This window comes from Castor canadensis, chromosome 12, assembly GCF_047511655.1.
Source record: "Castor canadensis chromosome 12, mCasCan1.hap1v2, whole genome shotgun sequence".
NCBI lineage: Eukaryota > Metazoa > Chordata > Mammalia > Rodentia > Castoridae > Castor > Castor canadensis.
Genome location: NC_133397.1, coordinates 53,213,595 through 53,238,541, shown reverse-complemented (window position 1 = coordinate 53,238,541; position 24,947 = coordinate 53,213,595). Strand labels below are relative to the sequence as shown.

At 34.1% G+C, this 24,947-nt stretch overlaps 1 protein-coding gene across 6 annotated transcripts in view; it reads left to right on the top strand.

The window, feature by feature from the left end:
* Positions 1 to 24,947, top strand: part of Usp34 (ubiquitin specific peptidase 34) — a 194,577-nt gene that overhangs the window by 77,088 nt on the left and 92,542 nt on the right. For all 6 annotated transcript variants that reach the window (XM_074049804.1, XM_074049807.1, XM_074049805.1 and 3 more), the window contains 10 exons: positions 1,613 to 1,767; positions 2,915 to 3,028; positions 5,837 to 5,936; positions 6,071 to 6,230; positions 9,486 to 9,612; positions 9,730 to 9,877; positions 18,721 to 18,821; positions 19,013 to 19,222; positions 23,526 to 23,651; positions 24,672 to 24,794. In XM_074049804.1, coding sequence (XP_073905905.1) covers positions 1,613 to 1,767; positions 2,915 to 3,028; positions 5,837 to 5,936; positions 6,071 to 6,230; positions 9,486 to 9,612; positions 9,730 to 9,877; positions 18,721 to 18,821; positions 19,013 to 19,222; positions 23,526 to 23,651; positions 24,672 to 24,794 — 1,364 coding nt within the window. The remainder of the gene's footprint in view (positions 1 to 1,612; positions 1,768 to 2,914; positions 3,029 to 5,836; positions 5,937 to 6,070; positions 6,231 to 9,485; positions 9,613 to 9,729; positions 9,878 to 18,720; positions 18,822 to 19,012; positions 19,223 to 23,525; positions 23,652 to 24,671; positions 24,795 to 24,947) is intronic.

Sequence of the window (24,947 nt, the reverse complement as noted above, 5' to 3'; positions counted from 1 at the left end):
ATTTCTCTGAATATACTGACATAGACTTTCAATATACCAATAACTATAGTTTGTTACATTTTAGAATAACATAAGCTTCTGTTACTTATTGAATGTAAATTAGTAGTTCAGCCACTTGTGAATATATTTTGTTTTATTATATGGTTGACTGTGCTTAACCGGAATACTTTTTATTTTGAGGATTCAATTTTCTGGATTTATCTTGCTCTTTTTTTTAACCTAATGAATTTAAGTTATGTACTAAACACTGGTTTTAGTTTGTTTATGTTTACTGCTAAGGGCACAAGTTCTGAGAATAAGTAATCTGCCAAGTTCTTCTGAGAATAAGTAATCTGCACATAGGCTATTTCTTTGAGAGACTGATAGGATACTTTTTCTGAAATAAAACCTTTTTTGAGGTGAGGTCTCACTATGTAGTCTAGGCTGGCCTTGGACTTACCTTTCTGTCTCAGCCTCTTGAGGCCTAGGATAACAGGTGTGAGCTACCACATTTAGTGACATAAATCTTTTTAGACTAATATTGCTGCTTAGGTGAATTATTTTCTGAGGTGTTTCTCCATATTTTGGAATTTTACCTACTTTTTCAGTAAAGAGTTTGGGGTGATTCTACCACACCTACATGTCCCCTCAAAATCTAGATTACTGCCCTGAGTTTTGGAACCTTACTTGAGAAACCTTTTGGATTATCTGATTTATTATCCATTCAGACTTTTTCCCCCCAGATATTCAGACTTGTGATTGCTGGTAATATTTTGTGTTTCATTTTAATCTGTGTTTCTCTATTAGTACTTGGATCAAAGTACCAATCAGATTTTACCTCATTAGTATGACTTCTCAACTAATTGTGTCTTCTGATGTGTAGCTTTTGTTTATCATTTTAGGCAGTCATTTCCCTGCAGTTTTGCTTAGTCATCTTAAGGGTCCCTTTTTCATAGTCCATAGAAATACTGTTTATTGTTGATAATGTAATTAATAATATAATAAGTACTGTTATTATTTATCTTCTATGTTCAGAGAATGGCCTTTGAATATTGTATCTACTAACTCCTCAAGGGCTAGGGTGGTAAGTAGAGTGCCTGCCTACTTTCCTAGCAAGCACAAGACCCTGGTTCAAACCCCAGTACCACTAAAAAAGAAGACGAATTCCTCAAAATTTTAAGATTACCTTCCCCAATCATTTTTATTATAAAATAATGATATCTTTAGATTTTAGGGAAAATGATTTTTTTTAGACGAATTGACTCTTCTAGACTACTTTGAGTTTTGTGCTCATAGGTGATACATGTTATATTTACATTTTGAAAGCATAAGTTAATAAAATTTCTCATGAAATACTTTTTATAAAGTGCTGTCCGCTATATCCCTTATATTTTTGGCTCTTGGTGCTTCTAGTACTTTGAATTAGGTCTAAAATGTATGTACCCCAATTCAGAGTTTTCTAAGTAGTAGGAAGGCAGAAGGAATTGTTACTAAGATAGTAAATACTTTATACATATTCTATATCAATAAACTACTTGTGTTTATATATATATATATATGTATATATATATGTATATGAGGAGATATATAATTTCTGCATAGTTACAGAACTATAAAATTTATTTTTATCTAGGGTTAAGTTTAGAGCAAGTTGACATCTTGTGGCATTGTTTAGTAGAAGATTCTGAGTGCTATGATGATGCACTCCATTGGTTTTTAAATCAAGTTCGAAGTAAAGATCAGCATGCTATGGGAATGGAAACCTATAAACATCTTTTCCTGGAAAAGGTAATTTTATTTCCTGGCAGTTTTGTTGTTTTTATTATTTTTTTCTATTATTTCCTTTTAATATTTTGAAATGTGAACTCTAGAAATGTTCTTTTTTTTTTTTGTCTTTTGCAACATAGGTTTTTTTTTTTTTAAAGTAAATCAACTGTTTTTTAGTAGCCTTTATATAATTTTTTGCTACTTAGATTTTGCTTTTATGTCCTTTGTAGTGTTTTTAATTAAATGAACACTTATACTTAAAAATGTTCTATTCTTTAGAGAAGTACTTAAGTGAACAATAATTGCAATAACTTTTGAGGGAAATATTAATTATAAATTTGGAGTTTTGGGGGTATTTTTAAAAATCATTAATAACATTGTACAGTTTTCATAGGTGAGGTCCATATGCCAAGTGTGAAAGCTGAATTTTGTGACTTGTCCTTAGTTAAAATGGCTGTAGTTTCAACCAGTCTTCTGGGCACATATAAGCCAATTTCCAGATTTGTTAGCTCCCTGGGAAGGCATTAAGGAAGCATCGTTATGGTAGAAAAAATGTTTAAATTCTTGTTCTCCATCACCAGATACCATAGAAGGTTCAAGTGGTAATTTTCCTAACTGAACTATACCCATTTGAATGTTGAACATCAGTGATCAAAACACAGGACATTTTTAAAAAATGCTTGTTTTTTGAAATTATTAAGGTTCTTTTGCAAGCCCTCACATTATCTGTGTGGTAGTGTATATATGAATGAGTTTTTGAACATATAATCTAAATCTCTTAATAGATCCAAGGCCAAGCTACAAAGAGAACTTCAGTTATCTTAAATTTCAAGCCCTTTAACACAATCTGTATGCTTAGCTACAATACACTTAATCAGTATGTACAGGAGTAGGTTTGCAGTAGAAGACAAAATGTTTTTATTCTCTTCCTCTCATTTGGGTTTGCGTTCATACTGGTAATTGAAACACATCAGACAGAATAGATGCCTGAATAGAATTTTTGTTAAAATGGTATATTTAAAATTTCAAATTATCACTAGAAATCTGAGCTGATACTATTCCTTCTATAATGTGTTTAGTAAAATTAAATTAATTTTGTCTACTTACATCTGATAAAATTAAATGTTAACTTGCCACACTAAACTAGCATTAACATTTTTTTCTCAAGATGCCCCAGTTAAAACCTGAAACGATTAGCATGACTGGCTTGAACCTGTTTCAGCACTTGTGTAACTTGGCTCGATTGGCTACCAGTGCCTATGATGGTGGTTCCAACTCTGAGGTATGACTTATAGACTTATATGAGGTGAAGTTGTAGAATTTTCCTTTTCCTCAAATACATTTTACCAAATTATCTTTCTACCTATCTTTGACATTTTTTGTTTTTCAAAAGTTTTATAAAGCAAATTTGATGATTTTTTTTTCAAGTAGCAATGATAAATGAAAACTAGTACATGTTCTTTGATTTATCGATTAGAGGCCATCAGGTTATTCTTTCCATCCCCTAGAAGCTACTAGACAGTGTAATCAAGTATTTTATGTCAAGTGGATGGTTAATTTGTCTCAAATCTGTTTTTTTTTTTTTTTTTACAGTATAGGGATTTGAATTCAGGGCCTATACCTTAAGCCACTCCACCAACCCTTTTTTGTGAAGGGTTTTTTTGAGATAGGGTCTTGCAAACTATTTGCTCAGGCTGGCTTCGAACCTCAGTCCTCCTGATCTCTGTCTTCTGAGTAGCTAGGATTACAGGCATGAGCTACTGGCACCCAGCATCAAATCTGATCCTTACATCATTTTCTATAGCAAAGCTTTTTGTTTCTTTTTGGCTATTTAACTATGACTTCCTCATAGTGACCTGTTTTCTGGAATAGAGTCTACGTGTGTCATTCATTTCTAACTATGAGACACCATGATTCAATTCATTAACTGAACACTCTTACAAATTGCTAGCCTTATTTTCCTAGTATGTTGATTGCTAGTTATAGCTGAATACATTGTCTTTCACTCTCCTACTGCAGGTTGTTATTTGAAAGCCTTTCTTGTTGTACATGGTAGTCAATAGTAGCCTTAATTTTTATAGTACTCATATTTTTCATGGTTTTCCTTAAAAATTGGTGTTGTGTTAGGAGGAGAAAGTTAGAGAAAAATTGATGCTAATATGTATGGTTAAATTTAATTGAATGCTTTTGGGATATCTTTCTTCCTTTGTTTCTTGTTTGAATAGTGGTGTGGGAGTTGTTTGTTGTTTTGGTGGCACTATGGTTTGAACTTAGCGCTTCATCTTGCTAGGCAGGTGCTCTTACTTCTTGAGCCACTCTGTTAGCCCTGTTTGTTTCTGCTTTTTTTTGTTTTTTCTTTTTATTCATATGTGCATACAATGTTTGGGTCATTTCCCCACCCCCTCCCTTAACCCCCCCACCCCTCCCTCTCCCCTGCTACCCCCTCACTACCAGGCAGAAACTATTTTGCCCTTATCTCTAATTTTTTTGAAGAGATAGTATAAGCAATAATAGGAAGGACCAAGGGATTTTGCTAGTTGAGATAAGGATAGCTTTACAGGGAGTTGACTTACATTGCTTTCCTGTACATGTGTGTTACCTTCTAAATTAATTCTTCATCAACTAACCTTTTCTTTAGTTCCTGGTCGCCTTCTCCTATTGGCCTCTGTCACTTTAAAGTATCTGCATTAGTTTCTCTGCATTGAGGGCAACAAATGCTATCTAGTTTTTTTGGTGTCTTACCTATCCTAATACCTCCCTTGTGTGCTCTCGCTTTATCATGTGATCAAAGTCCAATCCCCTTGTTGTGTTTGCCCTTGATCTAATGTCTTCATATGAGAGAGAACATACGATTTTTGGTCTTTTGGGCCAGGCTAACCTCACTCAGAATGATGTTCTCCAATTCCATCCATTTACTTGTGAATGGTAAGATTTCATTCTTCTTCATGGCTGCATAAAATTCCATTGTGTATAGATACCACATTTTCTTAATCCATTCGTCAGTGGTGGGGCATCTTGGATGTTTCCATAACTTGGCTATTGTGAATAGTGCCGCAATAAACATGGGTGTGCAGGTGCCTCTGGAGTAACCTGTCTCACATTCTTTTGGGTATATCCCCAACAGTGGTATTGCTGGATCATATAGTAGATCAATGTCTAGCTTTTTAAGTAGCCTCCAAATTTTTTTCCAGAGTGGTTGTACGAGTTTGCATTCCCACCAACAGTGTAAAAGGGTTCCTTTTTCCCTGCATCCTACCAACACCTGTTGTTAGTGGTGTTGTTAATGATGGCTATTCTAACAGGGGTGAGGTAGAATCTTAGTGTGGTTTTAATTTGCATTTCCTTTATTGCTATGTTTCTGTTTTTAAAATTTTAGTCATAACTCTTTTTCTTTAGCATCATTTTGGTAATTTCAGACACCCAGGTAGATGTGATTTACCTCAGAGGTAAATCAAAGGTATTACTTAGTAATAAATGTACTGTTTTTTAAGTGGATGGTACTTCAGTGAAGCTGTTCAGTCACCTGTTGGAAGAATGTCTTTGTTTATCCTTGTCCATCTTTTGAGAGCTTTCACCCCAACTTTTGGTGTAATTTTTAGAGAAAACATTCTTTGTGTCATCTCATAGTTGACATCACAAATTTGAGAATTTAGTTTGTATGTCTTCTTAATTTTCTTATGAATACATGAAAATGGTAGCTTTATCAGTGCAACTTGGATGAAAGCATAGAAGCATGGTGCTAATTGTATTTTTGTTGTATTCCTTCATACTATGTTTTAGAGACTTGATTTTTTTTTCCCCTACATCATAATGTATGAGTTGTTAGTTGCTTTATAAATTGTATTTTTAAGAACCTTTACAATTGGTTTTAAAAATTCTTCATTAACTGAGGAAATTTCCAAGCCTTTTATCACTTATTATGTACTAAGTCTGAGTAACAGGAATTACCTTTTTAGTATTCTATAAAATATTAAAATTCTTTGTGTGATTTTCAGTCTTCTGTTGATACTTCAGTTTGATATTTCAGTCTTTTGTTGAGTTATATCATTTAATAAACAAAATTTAGAGATGTCGTATTTTTCTTTCTTAGCTGTGTGGTATGGACCAATTTTGGGGCATTGCTTTAAGAGCACAATCTGGAGATGTCAGTCGAGCAGCTATTCAGTATATTAACTCCTATTATATTAATGGTAAGTGATTTGAAGTATTGTTTAATGAGTAACTTTTTATGTGAAGACACTTTGTTAAAGCATAGTTTTTATTTTCCTTAGTACAACTAAATAAGAATGTAATTAATATACATGTATAAATGTCTGGGTTTCAGGTAAAACGGGTTTGGAGAAGGAACAAGAATTTATTAGTAAGTGCATGGAAAGTCTTATGATAGCTTCTAGCAGTCTTGAACAGGAATCACATTCAAGTCTCACAGTTATAGAAAGAGGACTGCTTATGCTGAAGACACATCTGGAAGCATTTAGAAGAAGGTAATTTTTAAAAAATATACTATTAGAATTTCTTTTTGTTGCTGACATGTCTAAATATATTCTTAAAATTAATGTTTTTGTTGGGTGTAGATAGAAAACATCATTTACCAATACTAAAGGGTTAGTCATAGAAGTAATTTTTATTCTGAATATGTATCATTTTGCCATGGAACAGACAATAAAGTTTCCTGATAAATATTGCAGTGCTTTATAAATCATTAGACCCTGAGCAGTTATCCATGAATAAGAATCTGGACAGCATTCCATTTTGAAGAAGGTATTAATTAGGATTGAAAAGGCAGGAACACCACTAAAACAAATTACACTAAAACTCACCATGAACATCAAATAACTTTCATAGTTGAATCAAGTTGAATCATTTGTTTCATTTGCTGTTTTTTTTTCTTCCTGGACTAGGAGACAGTATTTTAATTTTGAATTTCCATTTACCATGGAAACATGACCAAAAATTCTGTTAATGAATATCTGTATAATTAATTTAGACATACCCTGTGTAATACAGAAATAAAGCAAATTAACATTTATGAATATTTCAACTGAAATGAAAGGTGAGTAGATAGTTTTAATTAAGAAATTCTGTTTGTTTAAAAGTCATTAACTATGAGTAAATGTAAAAGTACTAAGAACTGTGTTGAAAAATTGTTAAAATTAATAACTTCTTTCAACTTCAGGTCTTAGTTTGATAATAAAATTCATATATAATTAATATTGATGTTTTATTTGCAATATCAGGAGATACTGAATAACAAAAATATCCTACACATTCCTTAAAAATAACATGGTTCCACTATTTGAAACATTTAGACATTGCAAAATTCTTTATTTTTATTATGATTGTAACTTACAGAAATTCTACTTAAATAATTCCTTGTCATTTTAAAGAATGTGTAAGAGAACTCTTGCTGTTTTCCACAAAAACATCAAAGTACATCATAATTTTCATCACTTTAGAAAAATAAGAAATAAGCAAATGTGGTGATGTCTTTTATTAATTTGTTTTACTCAGATTAATAAAGTCAATACATGTGTATTATAAAAATTCAGATATTGCACTAAGATACTACATAGACAATGGTAGTCTCCGGTAATTGCTCTCTTCCTATGAGATAGTTCCTATTAATGATATGATACCAATTCTTATGAAATTTTTTCTATGCAGCAAAAAACAAATTAGTAGGCCCTATGACTTCAAACCCTTAGACCTTGTACAATGTAATAGTCTTAATACTTCACGTTGAAATAAATATGTAACAGCATATTTTTTAATTTTAAAAATGGTAGTTTCCAAGGCTTGAATAATGCTTTTTATCAGTTGAATGGCTTGAAGCTCCAAAATCACTTTTCATATGTACAAAGTTTGCTCTCATTTGTAATTTAAATTTTTTTTTCCTTTTTTTATTATTGTGGTACTGGGGTTTGAAATCAGGGACTTGTGCAGGTGTTATACCACTTGTGCCCCACTCCCAGCCCTTTGTCATTCCTCCACTCCCTCCAGGGTCTTGCATTTTTGCCTGAGCTAGACTTGGACCAGGACCCTACCTATGTCTCCCTTCTCAGTAGCTTGGATTATAGACCCACTCCACTACACCCAGCTTGTTGGCTAAAATGGATTCTTTCTACCTTTACTCCTGGACTTCCCTGGAACTGCAGTCCTTCCATTTTCCACCCCCAGAGTAGCTGAGATTATAGACACTTGCCTTGGCATGAAAGTTTTATTGTAGTGTCCTTGATACATCTTTGTTTATGTTTTATACTAAAATTTAATGTTGCTATTGCAATTTATGTAAATTCATTTTTTGAGTAGTAAACTGGTAAATAAATAAAACTGAATCTTAAACTAAGCAGTAGTTTAAAAAATAAGTTTTTTATAAAAATTTATAAATTCTTATCCAGTATCACTATATGATATCAAGTGTTTAATATGCTTAATGTTACTAATTTAAACTTGCCTAACATTTATAGATTAGAAATATAAAATAATCTCTTAGCATATTTAGTTATATAAAGGGATTTCATTGTGATATTTCTGTACATGCATATAATGTACTTTGATCAAATTCAATTCTTCTGTTACTTTATACTCCTCCCTTTTAAGCTATGTATGAAAATACATATAAAGTATTTCCATTATGTTCATACCTTCCCCCCATCACTCTCACCCTCTCCTTTTGCCCACCTACTGTCATTCCCCCCAAACCCCAACAGTCCCTGTTTTACACTCATGTCATTCTTTTTTTAAGTCTAGATTCTGAAAGGATTTTCTTTATTTTAGAAGGAGATAAGATTATAATCTTAAACAGTGTTTATCAGCCCAAAGTGATTTTTTTTTCTAAGAGATAGTAGATAATATCTAGAGATGTTTTTTGTTATTGGGGTGTGGGGCTGACAGTTTACTGGTATCTGGTGGATAGAGACCAGGGATGCTGCTAAAAGTCCTGTGGTGTGCGAGATAGCCTCCCCACTGGTTCTCAAAATGTCAATACAGCTAAGGTCGAAAAACCCTTGTCTTGAAATATGCAACAGGAAACATTGTTTTAATTGCTCTTTTGCCTAGTCACAGAACTTAGACATTGGATCACTTGTAAGAAATAAGAGAAGTTCATTTTTTCCTCTTTCCGTCCTTCTATTCAAAATCGTGATTAGTTTTAGACATTGACTTAACTAAGTTTAGGTAACTGAGTCCTGCTTTCAATTAAGTACTTGGTGAATATCATGCTAGATGACTCTTAATTCATTTTATAATTTTAGCAGTCATGACATCAAGTCTCAAATTGTTAGGCCAATTCACAGAACTTGTAGAATATATTTCTGTCTCTGAAAAGTTTTTCTTATTATCTTTTCTTCTGAATGTAGATGTCATTACATCTTTTTTTTTTTTAATTTTTATTTTATTCATATGTGCATACAATGTTTGGGTCATTTCTCCCTCGTTACATCTTGATATTTCATTTACTGGATTAGTTTGCTTTTTAAAAAGTTCCTCTTCTGTTATTTTTTTCACTTCCTTTTTAAAAAAAAATCCGTTCTCATTGAGATTTTCTCTGCATTAATTTTTCTTGGAGACTTTGTTTTTTAGGAGCTCTTAGCTATATTTATGCATTTAAATTTGATTCCACTAATGAATCTTAACTTAAATTTGGTGCTGTAAATTGGTATGTTAGAAGTGGCTGTAGACATTTTTCTGTAACATTAAAATGGTATCCTTTGTGTGTGTTTTTTTTTGTCTTATTTTAGGTTTGCATATCATCTGAGACAGTGGCAAATTGAAGGCACTGGTATTAGTAGTCACTTGAAAGCACTGAGTGACAAACAGTCTTTGCCCTTAAGGGTTGTATGCCAGCCAGCTGGACTTCCTGACAAGGTAGGTATAGAGTTTTAATTTCAAAATTCGTAAGATTTCTAAGTTCAGAAATCTGCTTATTGCTTTTTAATTTTTTTAAATTTAATATTTTTATATTGGTTGCATCTCATATTTCAGATGACTATTGAAATGTATCCTAGTGACCAGGTAGCAGATCTTAGGGCTGAAGTAACTCATTGGTATGAAAATTTGCAGAAAGAACAAATAAATCAACAAGCTCAACTTCAGGAGTTTGGTCAAAGCAGCAGAAAAGGAGAGTTTCCTGGTAAGTCCAAAAGTTCAGATTTTTACTTTGTTCTAGGTTCTTCGTTTAGCAACTGTCCTAGTTCATTTTGTGATGATGTAACAGAATCCCCCAGGCAGGGTAATTAATAATCAACCGAAATTTATTTTTCACTGTTCTTGAGGCTGAAAAGTATAGTATCAAAGTGCCAGAATCTAGTCAGGGCTGCTCTCTGCTTCCAAGATAAGGTACCGTCAACATTGCTCCTTTGAATTGCAGAAGACAAGGATCAAAAGCAAACTTCTTCAGTTGGAGCCCTCATGATCTAAATAGCTCCACAAAAGGTTCCACCTCCCATTCTGTTTTGCACAGTGTATTAAGTTTCAAAATGAATTTTCGGAGGAGATAATAACATTTAGACCATAGCAGCAGTTAGTAAATCTTTCTTTGGTCTAACACTATCCACATTCCCCTCCTCTTGGTACTATTTTTTAGGTAAAAAGTTGTTAAGAATTGTTTTAGATATTGTAAGCATTCATTGTTCCTCAGAAAAATATTTAGTTGGTTGTAATGTTAAAAATCTTTTTAGAATTTATCTGATAAGTATTTCAGGATTTTTTTTGAGTGGGATAAGGATTTGAACTCAGGGCTTCATGCTTGCAAGGAAGACATTCTACTGCTTGAATTACACCTCCAGGCCATTTTGGTTATTTTGGAGATGGAGTCTGGAACCGCAATCTTCCTGATCACAGCCTTCCAAGTAGCAGGTGTGCACCACCAGCACCTGGCTGAGAATTACTGATAAATTTAAATTTCCATGATTTTCTGCCTTATTGATGTATATATTATTTTATTTGGTGGGGGATGGTACTGGGACTTGAACTCAGGTCCTCATGGTTGCTAGATTGGTGCTTTACCACTTGAGTCAAGATGCCAACTCTTTTTGCTATAGTTATTTTTGTGATAAAGTCCTGCTTTACATCCAGGCTGGCTTGGACCACAGTCATCCTATTTATGCTTCCCTGCACAGCTGGGATGACAGGTACTTGACTCTACATCCAGCCATTAGTTGACATGGGATATTGTGAACTTTTTGCCAGGCCAGACTCGAACCATGACCCTCCAGATCTCCACCTCTCAGATAGCTGGGATTATAGACATCAGCCACTGTTCCCTGCCCCAGATCTTGATAGTTTTGATTCTGGATGCTCAACTAGTAAAGTCTAGGAAGATACTCTAAAACCTGAAAAATTCTGAAATCACTTTTGGATATATGGAAGTACTCATCTTGTATATCTTTTATAAAGGATTCTTAGCCAGTTCATATTTAGATAAGAGATCATCAACCTGTATATATATTTAGCAAAAAGATCTTAAAAGTTTTAAATGCTGCTTCTTGGGATCCTCTTAACCTACTTGGACACATCTTTTAGTATGTATAAAAGTCTTCTCCTTTACCCCCATCTCTAAACAACTTATTTCCCTTTTCCTGAGATACATTGTTACCTATTTCACATATATTCTTTAAGAGATTCCAAGACCTAATGTGTGAATTTATGCATATTTAAGCTTAAATGGTGTCATTGCATGTATACTCTCCTCTTTGCTCGTAGTGCTTAACAGTATCTTAAAAAACATTTCATATTAGTATATACAGAAGTTACCTCATTCTTTTTGAGATCTGAGAGCTACATAGTCTTCACCTTGGTTTATTTTACCTCTTTTCTGTTAATTGGCCTTTAGGTTAGTTCCTTGTTTTTTTCTTTCTTTTTTTAAGGTGCTGAGGATTGAATCTGGTGCCTTGTGCATTCTTGTTAACTGCTCTATCAATGAGCTACAGTAGCGGCTCTTTTATAATTTAATTAATTTTTGGCCACACTGGGGTTTTAACCCGGGGCCTCATGCTTTGCTAGGCAGGCATACCCTTGAGCCACACCCTTGGATTTAGTTTTATTTTTTGGGACAGTATCTCATTAAAGTTTTCCAGGCTAGCCTTTGACTGTGATCCTTCATTTTTGCTGTTTCAAAATAATGCTACAGGGAATATCCGTGTGTATAACATTATTTTACATATACTGTATAAGTATGTAGGTACGGAATTTCTGACCAAAAGCCAGAAATTTAATTTTTTTGAAGTGTGTTATACCTTAAAAAAGAATGTGTGAAATGAATAATAGTAAAATGACACCTCATGTTCCTATAACCGAATGAACCTGAACGTTAGTAATAGATAATCATGTGTTCTTCCCTAAAATACCCTTTCTGTTGTCCCTAAACACTATCTTGAGTTTTGGGTCCATAGATTTTATAAAGCCTCATCTGAAGATACTAATGGGGAAGTTTTCAAGAATAGGTCTCAGCCCAGTTAAGACATATCTTAAGGCTATAATACTGGTGAAGTCCTGGAATATCCAACAGAAATAGGGTCATAGGTTTTCCTTCCTTACTACCCTCCCTCCCTACTTCCTTCCGTCCCTCCTTCCTTCCCTCAGTCCCTCCCTCCCTTCTTCCCTCCCTCCCTCCCTTTTCATGACCTACAGTAACTCTCAGAAAACTTTCTATAAGATGAAATAAATGTCGTTTGTTAATTCAAGCTGGTATATGGAGGCAAGGATTAGGAACTTTAAAATAACCTTTATTAAGACAGTTTGTGATACCTAGTAGCTTCTTGAAAGGTTAATGAGGTAAAGATATGATACCTTACTTCATTTACCTTTGAGCTGGGGCTTGGGGGAGTGTACCTATGGTCCCAGCTACTCAAGGCTGAGACAAGAGGATTGCTTGAGCTTAGGAGTTCAGAACTAGATTGGGTTCTTCCAATTTTTTTTTTTTTTTTCCAGTATTACTGGGGTTTGAACTCAGGGCCTCATGCTTGCTAGGCACTCCACTTGAGCCACTCCTCCAACCCCCACTTTTTTTCCCCCTTTGCTTTCGGAAACCTTGTCTTTCAAGGTTAAAAGAAACAAATCTCGTGTTCATACCTAAATGATAATTTAGCCCGGTATAGATTCTAGATTGAGAATAATTTCGTTTCAGAATTTTAGAGGTTTTGTTCCACTGTTGTTATTGAAACTCTGGAAGCCATTCTGATTTTTGATGTTTTTTACATAACATTTTTTTCTCTTACAATCCTTTATTAATCCTTTCTTTGTCCATACCATTCTGAAATATGTTGGGACTCTTTATCAGTCTGTTTTCAAACATTGTAGTACTTGAGCATTTAATGGTCCTGTTCAGTTTGGCAGCATGTATCTTTCAGTTTGGGAAAATGTTGAATTGGTGCATAGATTTCTTCTCTTCTATTTTATCATTTTTCTCTTTCCAGAACAATTCTGTTGTTTAGACATTTTATGTTTTGAACTGTTCCTAATTATCAGTTATGTCCTATGTTTCATTTCTGAGAATTCTTTGGGGAGGCTTTACAGGGGTTTCAATTCAGGGCTTTACACTTGCTAGTCAGGTGGGCTACCATTTTGAGCCATCCCCCTCCCTACCACCCTTTTTACTTTTTTTGGGTGGGGGATAGGGTCACGTGTTTATGCCAGGCCAGCTTTAACCACGATCCTTCTATTTATATATCCTGTGTAGCTGGGATGACAGGCGTGTGCCACCACACCCACTTTTTTATTGGGTGAGATGGAGTCTGGTAAACTCGCCTCCAACTGGCATCCTCCCAAATCTCCGCCTCCCAAGTAGCTAGGATTATAGTCATGATCATGTGAGCCACACCTCCACCCCCAAAAGCACTTTTTTTTTTTTTTTTTTGCAGTACTGAGGTACAACTGAAGGCCTCATTCTTAGGCCTTCTTATAGGTAGGTGCTCTACCATTTGAATTATAAATCCTGTCCTATCCTGATACTTCCATGGTTGAAATATCTTTTTGAGGTTCAGGTATTTTCTTCTAATTTAGTTTGTTTACTCTTAATTTAGTTTACATTTAATGTAATTACCTAATTGTGTTCTATTTCTTTTTCTTTTCCCCTTTTACAGTGTATTTACTACTTTTAGTACTTTTTATTCCTATATGTAGATTTAAAGTTGGTTTCATTTCTTTTTTTTATTTTTTCTTCTTTCTACTGAACTTCCTTTGAAACTTTGTGCTGCAAGTCTTTTGGTTATGAATTTCCTCAAGCTTTTGTTTGTAAGAAAACAGTTTTCATAAAAATGTTTATTTTCCCCTTTTTTTTTTTTTTGTCAGTACTTGGGTTTGAATTCAAGGCTTTGCACTTGCTAGGCAGGTGTTCTATCCTTGCTTGGTTATTTTGAACATAGTATTTCACTTTTTTTATTAGTGTATGTTAATTGCATATAGGAGTTTCACTGTGGCATTTCACAGATGCATATAGTATACTTTAACCCAATTAAGTCTCTCTCATTCTCTTGTTCAATTCCACCCACCTCTTTATTTTTCAACTGCTTTTACTGGATTTCCTTATGCCATCTTCATAGGTAGAAACAGTATATTGTGTATTTTGATATTACTTCCATCACTCTCTTACCCTTTTACTATATCTAGATACATAGATTGTGCTGCTTTAGTAATTTATTTAATAGGGTCTCCTGTTTATTGCCTAGACCAGCTTGGACCTTTATCCTCATATTTATACTTCCTGCATAACTAAGATGACAGACATATGCCCTGCTTTTATTGTTTGAGAAGGGGTCTTGCAACCTTTTTGCTTAGGCTAGATCAAACTGCAATCCTCCTGATCTCTACTTCCTGGGTAACCTGAGTAGCAAGTGACATTGCCTTAATTTTTGAGGGATATTTTCATTATACACAGGAGTATAGATCATAGTTTTTTTCTTCTAAGACTTTACAAATACTGTTCTCATCATCTGGCCTGCATAGTTTGTGACTCAGAGTCTGGGTTTCTCCATATTTTCTATAATGTGTATCCAGTATCTCTCCCAACCCCAGGTTGCTATTAAAGATTTTTCCTATAACATGGATTTTTTTCAGCAATTTTATACATGTGCCTTGTATGTTTAACTATGAGTTCATAATGGCAATTACAAATTTCTTAATATTTTCTTTTTCTTTTCCCCTCACCCTTTTAATATCTAAGCCTAGATATAAATGTGCCTAGACTAATAATGCCTCACAAATCACTGAGGCACTGTTTCTTCATTCCCTTTCTCCTCTCTCTTTTTTCTTCCTGGGAGGGTGCGAGGATTGTAACGTTGCCAGATGTTGCTTTTCTTCCTGTCAAAGCATATTTAGAATATGAGCCTGTCTCTGGTTTGCTATTTATCTTTTTGTAGTCACCACACTTTTATTTTGGTTTACATCTTAAAGTTTGTTGGTATGGTTTCTTCCTGCTTTTTCCTTGTCAGTTAATTTCTGTAAAAAATTTTTAAACTTACATTGTCATTAGAGTTTTAAACATTAAAAATTACAGGTGTACTGTTCCAGTTACTATAACCTAAGAATTTTTAAGATTTTTTGTTTTTTTTTTGCTTTGGAACATTCATTACACCAAGATTTTTTAACAGGCAAGAATTCTTTCTGGAACGTTAACGAAAGATACCTTCTCAAAAAGTAATAAGTGATAGTTGGCATTGGTGGCGCAGGCTTGTAATGTTTGCTACTTGAGAGGGTGAAATCAGTAGGATTACTGTTTGAGGCTAGCCTAAGCAAATAGTTCATGAGACAACACGTCCTAACCCCATTTCCATATAATCAGAGTAAAATGGACTGGAGGTGTGGCTTAAGCAGTAGAGCACCTGCTTTGGAAGCATTGCAGCTCTGAGTTCAAACCCCACTCCCACATTAAAATAATAATTTTTAAAAAGTACTGATAGTAAATGGTACAATTTATCGTGGAATCTACTTCACCTGTTAACATTAATATGTTATCATAGTCATCCGGGCTGGTGTAGCAGACTACCATAAACTGAGTAGTTTATCCACAACACACATTTATTTCTCAGTTCTGGAGGTTGCAAACATCAGGGCCATGGCATAACAGACTCAAGAGACAAAGTTTGTTTTAAAATTTTGTTTTATTTTATCAGTACATCATGATCACTTGTGTTTTAATAATACAAAGGTCAATGATATATATAATTAATTTTAGCAAGTTAGAATGGCCATTTAATAAAATTATCTGAAATATTAAAAGCTTAATATAGTTTCTATACATCCATACTCTTATTTTTATAAGCATTCAATTTTTTTCTAGTTTTACATTATACTAAATGATAACTTTTGGGAGAGAACTCAGTTTTCATTAGTGAATAGTATAATACCGATTAGCAAACTAGAGAAATCAAGTGCTCCATAGCAATTTAAAATGTTATAATACTAATTTTTGTGAATTACATGAGAATAAAATGTTTGAGATATATAAATGAACAGTAGAGTAAATGGACATTCCTAGCATTTCTGTATACTGAATATTTTAGAGATGTCAAATTAATTTATTTTTCAGTATTTTTTTTCTGGAGATACCAGTAGAATTTTTGTTTTGATGAATAAATTCAGCAATATCAAAAATTCTGCTAGGAAAAACTAAAAGGATATTAGGGAAGTAGATTTCTTGGCTACCTATTGAACATTTTAAACTATGGTAATAAGATTTTGGTGAAGGAATTGGTAAGTAAATAATAAATAATGGGTAACTCAGAAATAGTCATAATATATCGATACGTGACTTGGTCAATTTTGGAAGAAAAAGAAAAACTTAGTTTAGGGTATGTTTGTAATCAACAATAAAAATAGAATTGAATATATATCAGTCATTTTACAGGACCAAAACTTGTAGGCTTAGAAGTAATAGTAAAGGAATTAATCATAGATATAGCTGTGCAACATGTATACTTTAGGGAAATTACAAAAATGAACCTTCTTGGGGATACCAATTTTTTTGTTCGATTTAATTTTCTCATTTGTTTGAAAAGATAATTTTAAGATGTGTCATAATGGAAAGTAGTAGTCCTCCTCACTCATTAGTCTTTAAAAAAGGAAGTTATTTCACATTCAGGGAAGTTTTTTATATTAATAAATGTAATTTGTGTATATTATTAATATAAATAATATATGGTATTAAATAAGTGAAAATAAAGTGTTAATGAATATTAATAAATATTATTAAGTCAGTAAAATTCAAGCCTGGGAGTTTAACTGAATGGTAGAGTGCTTGCCTAACATATGCAGTGCCCTGGGTTTGATTCTCTAACATTGTAAAACAGGTAGGTAAGGAAGTAGACAGAGAGACAGATAAAAGTAACACTGCATAAAATTCAATGCACAGTTAAAATTTTGATTAAATTTCTCAGGAGACATTTCATGATTTTGCTTGTTTACTACTCTATTAAAGCAACTTCTGTTTGTTTGGTTTTTTTAAACAATTCATTTGAATGTCTACTATTTTCTAGTGCCTGGTGTTCATCTGTAAATATAAAAAAGACATCCCTGCCTTGTTGAAACTGGGACAGATTTTGTTACTTTGAGGAGAGACATACAAAGCATGTGATGTCATGTTCAAATGAGTGCTTTAAAGGTAGTTAAAGTATAGTAAAAGGGTAATAGTGAGATGACATTGTTTAGGTTGAATGATTAAAAGGAAGCTCTAATCTGATGAGAGAGTTGAAGGAAATGAGGGTATAAGCCCTGTGAACTCCTGGTAAGAACATTTTAGTTCTCAACATAGGAATATGCTTTCAAGAAAGGGCAAGGAGGACTGATGATTGAAACATTGTTTGTGAGGTAGGGAAGGTGGTAGAAATTAAAGTTAAAGCTATAGGCAACAAAAGGAGTTCATCTGTTCTACAAATAAATTGCCTCCAATGAGTTTATTGAATAAAGTAGTCTTCCGAGTAAATTACTTTTTTGAATAAACTAATGTATCTTAAAGGTTGTAGGGTTTTGTGGTTTTTCTTCCTCACATGAGATTTTTATTTTCCGCTCCATTGTGGTTTTTGCTTTGATTGGTTGGGTAGTAACAGGAGAGAGCTCAGTCATTAAAAATACTAAATGAAATAATTAAGGAATCTGATTCCTTTGTATGTTTTGCTGAGGGCAGTGCTATAGATTCCCAGAAAGTTCTTTTTTTAATCATATTTTTAAGAAAGTAGGAACTGATCTGACTGGTGCTAAAAGTGAACTTTCTTGTAACATGGTGTTTAATATATAACTTGTATAATTTGGGTGAGGAAAAGGAAAGCATTGTTTTTATTCTTCTTCTTCTTCTTCTTCTTCTTATTGCCTTACTGGGGTTTCGACTCAGGGGTTTGTACATGTGAGGCAGGCACTCTACTGCTTGAGCCATTCTTCTAGCCCTTTTTACTCTGAACCACATCCTCCTATTTTATGCTTTTTGTCATTGATGGGATGACAGGTGTGCACCACCACATCCAACTTTTTTCCTTTGAGATGGGAGTCTCACCTGGCCTGGAACCACTATCTTCCTGATTTCAGCCTCCCAAGTAGTTTGGGATGACAAGTGCATTCCACTCCATCCAGCTACTATTTCTTCCAGTAAGATATGTTTGAAATACCATTTTTATATTTATAAAATAAGCATAAGAAAGTCCAGAAGAAAATATGATTGCAGATTAATCATTTGACAAGACCAAGACTTCTAGACTTAGAAATAATGGTAAGGGATAGAATTATAGGTTAGCTACACAATAGTTGTATCTTAAGGACATTGACAAAATGAATCTTACTGCTGGAAATATATTTTTTATTGTGTTTAATTTTCTTATTTGTATAAAGAGAAAAGTTAGTTTTTAAGTGGTTGGTTTTTAGTACTGTCTCTATTTCTCTCAATTATATTTAAGGTTAACATGTAGTGGATTTAATTGCTCTACCTATGTATTGTTAGCAAATGAATTAACTCTTACAACAAATTTAATTCCCTTTTCTGCTGGTTTTCAGGAGGCCTCATGGGACCTGTCAGGATGATTTCATCTGGACATGAGTTAACAACAGATTATGATGAAAAAGCACTTCATGAACTTGGTTTTAAGGATATGCAGGTACATATATAAATTGTAATTTGAGTTTTAATTATCTGTCAATAATAGAATAGTCAAAGGTCTGTTTTACACTAAAATTCTTACACTTTTGTCATATTAAAATTTAGAGTTACACTTCATTTTTATTGATTTGTTAAACAAAAAACTTGATATATGTGATTTTTTTTTTTCTGTTTCTCCTCTTTTGGTAGATGGTATTTGTATCTTTGGGTGCACCTAGGAGAGAACGAAAAGGGGAAGGTGTTCAGCTGCCTGCATCTTGCCTGCCACCCCCTCAGAAGGACAACATTCCGATGCTTTTGCTTCTACAAGAACCTCATTTAACTACTCTTTTTGACTTACTAGAAATGCTTGCATCATTCAAACCACCCTCAGGAAAAGCAGCAGTGGATGATACTGAGGTGACTATCAGATTTCTTTTCCACAAATCTTATTTTATCTTTCCTTTGCAACAAAATAATGTTCTTAGTAATTGTTTTCTTCCTCCCTCTGCCCCTTCTCTTTCTCTTCCCTCTCCTCCTCTCCCCTCCCCTCCTTCCTCTTCTCCTTTCTCCTCTCCTTTCCTTTTGTCTTTCCCTTCCCCTTCCTTGGTGTTTGAACTCTGGGTCAAGCCACACCTCCAGTCCATTTTTTGGTCTGGTTACTTTGGAGATCAGGGTCTTCAAACTGTGTATCTAGACTGGCCTCAAACCTTGATCCTCCTGATACCAGCCTCCCAAGTAGTTAGGATTGCAGACGTGAGCCACCAGCACCCATCTTAGTAATTTCTAATAGAGCAGTAAAACCAAGGAACCCATTTGATTATTTATTAACTATTTAAGTGTATAATATGACCCAGGTATACTTTTTTAATAAAAGTATTATTTAGCTGGGCTCAGTAGCTCTGGCCTATAATTTTAGCTACTGGAGATCTAGAGATTGGGAAGATCACTGCTGAAGGCCTGCCTGGGCAAAAAGTTCACCAACAAAATTCTGAGCGTGGTGGCATGTACCTGTGATGCTAACTATGAGAGAAACGTAAATAGGAAGATCATGGTCCAGTCTGGACTAATTAAATGAAAAGGATGAAAAATGATCTGCATGTAGCAATCTGATGCTGCTTTGTTTTGTTTTGAGGCAGAGTCTTACTATGTAGCTCATGTTGGCCTTGAAATTGTGATCCTCCTGACTTTTTTGCCTCCTGGAGTGCTAGGATTATAGGCCTGTACTACCAGCACCTTGCAACAATCTCATTTTTAAGTTCCTTGATGTAAGAGGGAGTTAAGCAACCTTAAATTGTTGGAGAGCTAATGAGTATAATGTGGAGGGTGAGAGGTAAGTAGAATGAGAACAATGAGATTGGAAATGTAAGCATAGTGAAATGACATAATCCTTGTGGATAATGGTTTTCATTTTACTCAAAATTAAAATGGACAGTATTAAAGAGTCTTAAACAGAGGGAAATGCATAAGCTCTGATTTTTCCTTTAGGTGAAATATGTTTGCTTAACAAAAGTGACAGAGGTTGTAAGGAACTTGCTGCTGTAATGCAGAAAGGAGTTGTCATTGCCCTGAATAGGATGGTAGCAGTAGAAATCAAGTGGTTAGCAAGATAGAATCAAAATCACTTGGTGGTAGATTTAGAGGAGGCTTAGAAAATGAAGAGGATTCAAGAAGAAAGACAGGGATGCCATTGAGTTTCTGTCTTGAACAGATAGGTAGATTCCATTTGAGACGAAGAATGGATTCTTGAGAGCCTGAGGGATATTAATTGAAGATGGCAAGTAAGCAGTTGGATCTATTAAGTTTGGATCTCAGAGCTTTGTCTGAAGAAGTAAGTTTGTGAGTTATCATTATAAAGATTTTTGTTTGGTTGTTAGTTTTGTTTTGAAGTGGGGTTTCACTCTAGCCCAGGCTGGCCTCAAATTCATGACCCTCCTGCCTTGGCCTCCCCAGTTCTGAGATTGTAGGCATCCCTCACCACACTTGTCTAGAAATTATTTTCAGTCTGCTAACTTTGGAAGTACCTTTAAATATGACATCCTAAGATTTTTGTTCATTCATGAACAAAATCACAGTTTTGAGATCAACTGGAAGATGAAGTGGTTGTGCACTCATGGTTTGTCCTGTTATGTTCTACTTCCTTTTGTCTTTAAAAATATTCACTGATGTCTTCCCATGCTATATTGTGTTTGATCATGGATATAGTTGTACCTGCTATTGAGTCCCTTTCCCAAAATCTTATTTCTCTTGGGGCACATTCTTAAGAAATCTCTCTTTCGTTTAGGTAGAATAATCAATAATTGTTGCCCATGAAACATTATTTTCTTACCTTTTTAAAATTTATGCCACAGATATTTACTGACCTTTTATTTCATGTCAGCACTGTACTGGCGATTTAAAAGAGAATAAGAATTCCTCAGTTCTTCAGGATGAGAGTGCTAGTGTTCTGTGAAATATGTACATAAGGAACAAAAAATTTGTACGTTTTGCAAAAGGATTGTGTTAAATTGTGTCTAGATACTACGGGTAAGAGTGAAGAAAGGCATTATCGATTTGCAGAAAAGTAAATGACGTGTGAGTATAGAAAGCATAACTCAAATGTAAGGATGGAAAGGGAGGCATAATCTATATCACAAAGAGACCTTAGTGATACTTACTCTTCATGAAATGGATTGCTGTTATGGCAAGAGTATGAGATCTTTTTCTGGGCTTTTGAGAAGCAAAACATAGTTACTGTGGAAGATATATTAGAAAAAACAAAGACCAAAGATAAGACCAGTGCGTTTGAGTGAGAATTAAACCAGAGGGGAAACATTTCGTTAATTTAACACATATTTTATTGATTCTTGTTTGCAAAAGGTATATTATGGTTGGTGTGGGGATTCCTTGTTGAGCAAGACTAGTGCAACCCTGCTTAGGGTACCAAAATAGTACCCTCATAGGGCCTTTTCTGTGTGTATCCATATTGCAGGGCTTTTTAGTCATAACAGAACCTAGTTAGTCAAATTTAATTGATTTTTCCCCCATTCGAAATCTTTTCTTGCATGCAGTTAAGTCTTAATCCTTTCTTTTTAAAGTTTTTACTATTTTTAAATAAATGGGTGTTAACAAAGGAGTGGATTGTGTTTACTAAAGTGCCATTTCACTTTAGCTCAGAAGTAATACTAAGGTATTGCTAAAGTTTCTTCATCAGGGCTTTGAAAGGCCAAGTTTACCTTAAAACTCCAGTTTTAAAATTCCTTTGCCTTCCAGCTACAGTCACCTTCCTTATCCATGGGTTCTATGCTCACAAATTAAACCAACCAAGAAGTGAAAATACTTGAAAAACAATTAGATCTGAACCAAACACATACAGACCTTTTTGTCACAGAATCCCTGAATAATATATTGTAACAACTATTTACTTGCATTACATAGAAAGCTAGAGATGATTTAATGAATATGGGAAGATATGCATGGATTTTATGCTACAACATTTTTTGTTTTGTTTTTTCGAGACAAGAATCTTGCTATGTAGCCTGGTTGGCCTTGAATTCACAATCTTCTTGTCTCAATCTCCTAAATGCTGGGATTATAGGTGTGTGCCACCATGGCCAGCTTTGCTACATCTTATTTCTTTTTTTTTTTTTTTTTTTTTTTTTTTTGGTGATAACAGGGACTTGAACTCAGGGCCTATACCTTGAGCCCTATCCCAGCCCTTTTTTGTGATGGGTTTTTTCAAGATAGGGTCTCAAGAATTATTTGCCCAGGCTGGCTTCAAACCACGATCCTCCTGAATAGCTAGGATTACAGGAGTGAGCCACCGGCACCTGGCTGCTACATCTTTTTTTCTATTAAAGGATTTGAGCATCCACAAATCTTGGTAGATGTATGGGTCCTAGAGCCAATACCCAAAGATGACTGTGTATTAGTTTTATAAAACCACTAGACCATGTTCATTAAAGATTTTCATAATGGTCCTTTAGCATCTCATTAGATATATTCCACAGAACCATTATTTTGGCACCAATAATAATAGAATAAAGAGATTATTCATATTCTGTGGAAAATTCTAAAACTAAATTTTTATCTTTTGCTGTTCATTACCTCTTGTAGTGGCACTTAATTAGTGGACAAAAGGGCTTGTTTTTTTCTTAAATGCTTTCTGAAGCTTCATTTACCTTCTGGTTCTTAGCAGCTTATTCAGGTACTATTTAACTTTTTTTTTTTTTTTTTTTTTGAGGTGGGATAAGTACTAGGGTTGAACTCAAGGCCTCATGGTTCTAGGCAAGTGCTCTACCATTTGAGCCACAGCACTAGCCCAACAAATTGTTTGCTTTCCCTTAATCTCTACTTAAAAATGGGAGGTTAAGAATTTAATTCACTGTCTTCCTTGTCCCTAGGATAGTGAGCTACAAGAAGAAATAGATGATCATCTTGAAATTCCCTTGAATCGCCTTATGAAACAATTGGTTTTGCTTCTAGTTGAAATGTTTCCTGAGGAAAGTGTTCAGCCTTAGAGGAAGGTTGTTGCAGAAAAATGTTCATAAGAAGTTAAAAAACTGCTTTTACATAGCTATTCATTTTCTTCAATATGTTCCATTTAACATGTAACATGTTTGATTTCAGGTTTTTTTAAAGTGAGGCTAGAAAATTAGGAGATTTGATAATGCAAAACAGTTGAACTTAAGTTAGAATTGTTTTCTGATCTGTTTTGACTAAATAGTTGTTCTTGTTTGTATAGAGCTTAAGATGTGAAGAACTTCATCTTCATGCAGAAAATCTGTCTAGACGTGTCTGGGAGCTGTTGATGCTTCTTCCTACATGTCCTAACATGTTGATGGCATTCCAGAGTATCTCAGATGAACAGGTGAGCCCTCTCATGGAGGATGTTATTAGTTTACATTCCTACTGGAAGTATATGAGATTATCTGTCATTGACTCCTACCTTCAGTGAATGTGAATGTAATTTTTGCCCATTTCATAGGTAAAAAGTCTGAGTTCATTTGAATGTCCATTCGTTCATGTAGGGAAGTTGAGTGACAATCCAAAGGAGTTATCTTTGTGCTCTTTTTTTCTTATTGTATGTTTTGAATATTTGTTTTTGACAATAAAAAGTAATATTTAGATATAATATACCTTCATGACATGAACTACATCACTGCTTGCTTTGGATGCTTATTACAAATGAACTAACAGAATTAAGGGAAAATTAGGCATTTACTAATATGTATATAACAATTGTCCCCTATTGGTATCACCTCACACAATATAAGAGAGATCTGTTTACAATTAAAGACTATATTTTAAAGCTTTATAATAAGAGTTTCTCTATGGAGATCTCCAATAGAACTGTTAAAAAATAATTAGAAACAATGTTATGCTATTAACTTTGATTTGGAACACTATTTGTGTGATTTCAGAAGGTACTATATCAGGTGACTGGGAAACAAAAAAAAATGGGCTCTAGGAAAGGAAAAATGGACTGGAGGTATGGCTCAAGTGATAGAGTGCCTGCTTTGCAAGCACAAAACCTCTAGTTCAAACTCCAGTGCCACAAAAAAAATGTTAATAATAACAACAATAATAATGGTGCTAGTGGAGTGGCTCAGTTGGTAAAGTGCCTGCCTAAGAATGCTTCTAAATTATTTTTCGCATGGTACTATTTGTATATTTTATCGGTTTTGTTTTAATAAAATTTAATGAATAAGTGGTGCATTAAGTATGTTATTAATATCAGTTATACCCTTGGTCTTCATATATTCAGATGTGTTTTACAGTATATGTAATACTTGTGTTTGGATATAGTGTTTTGTTTCTGCAGTTTTTCTCTTTTGGGTTCCCTTAGTAAGTTGGCTTGAGAAACCTGTTTTTGTTTTTTTAACTTAAGAGTAATGATGGACTTAATTGGAAGGAACTTCTCAAAATTAAGAGTGCTCATAAGCTGTTATATGCTCTGGAAATTATTGAAGCACTGGGAAAACCTAACAGAAGAATAAGGAGAGAGTCAACGGTAATTACAGCTGCATTATTATCATTTGTGTTCTCTTCTGGAGCAGAGTTCCAGAATATATTATATTTTCATTCTAGAATAATTTTTTCCTTGTGGCATCCCCCCTTATTCTTATTTCTTTCTTTTTTCTGTTCCTTTTTTTTTTTTTATTGC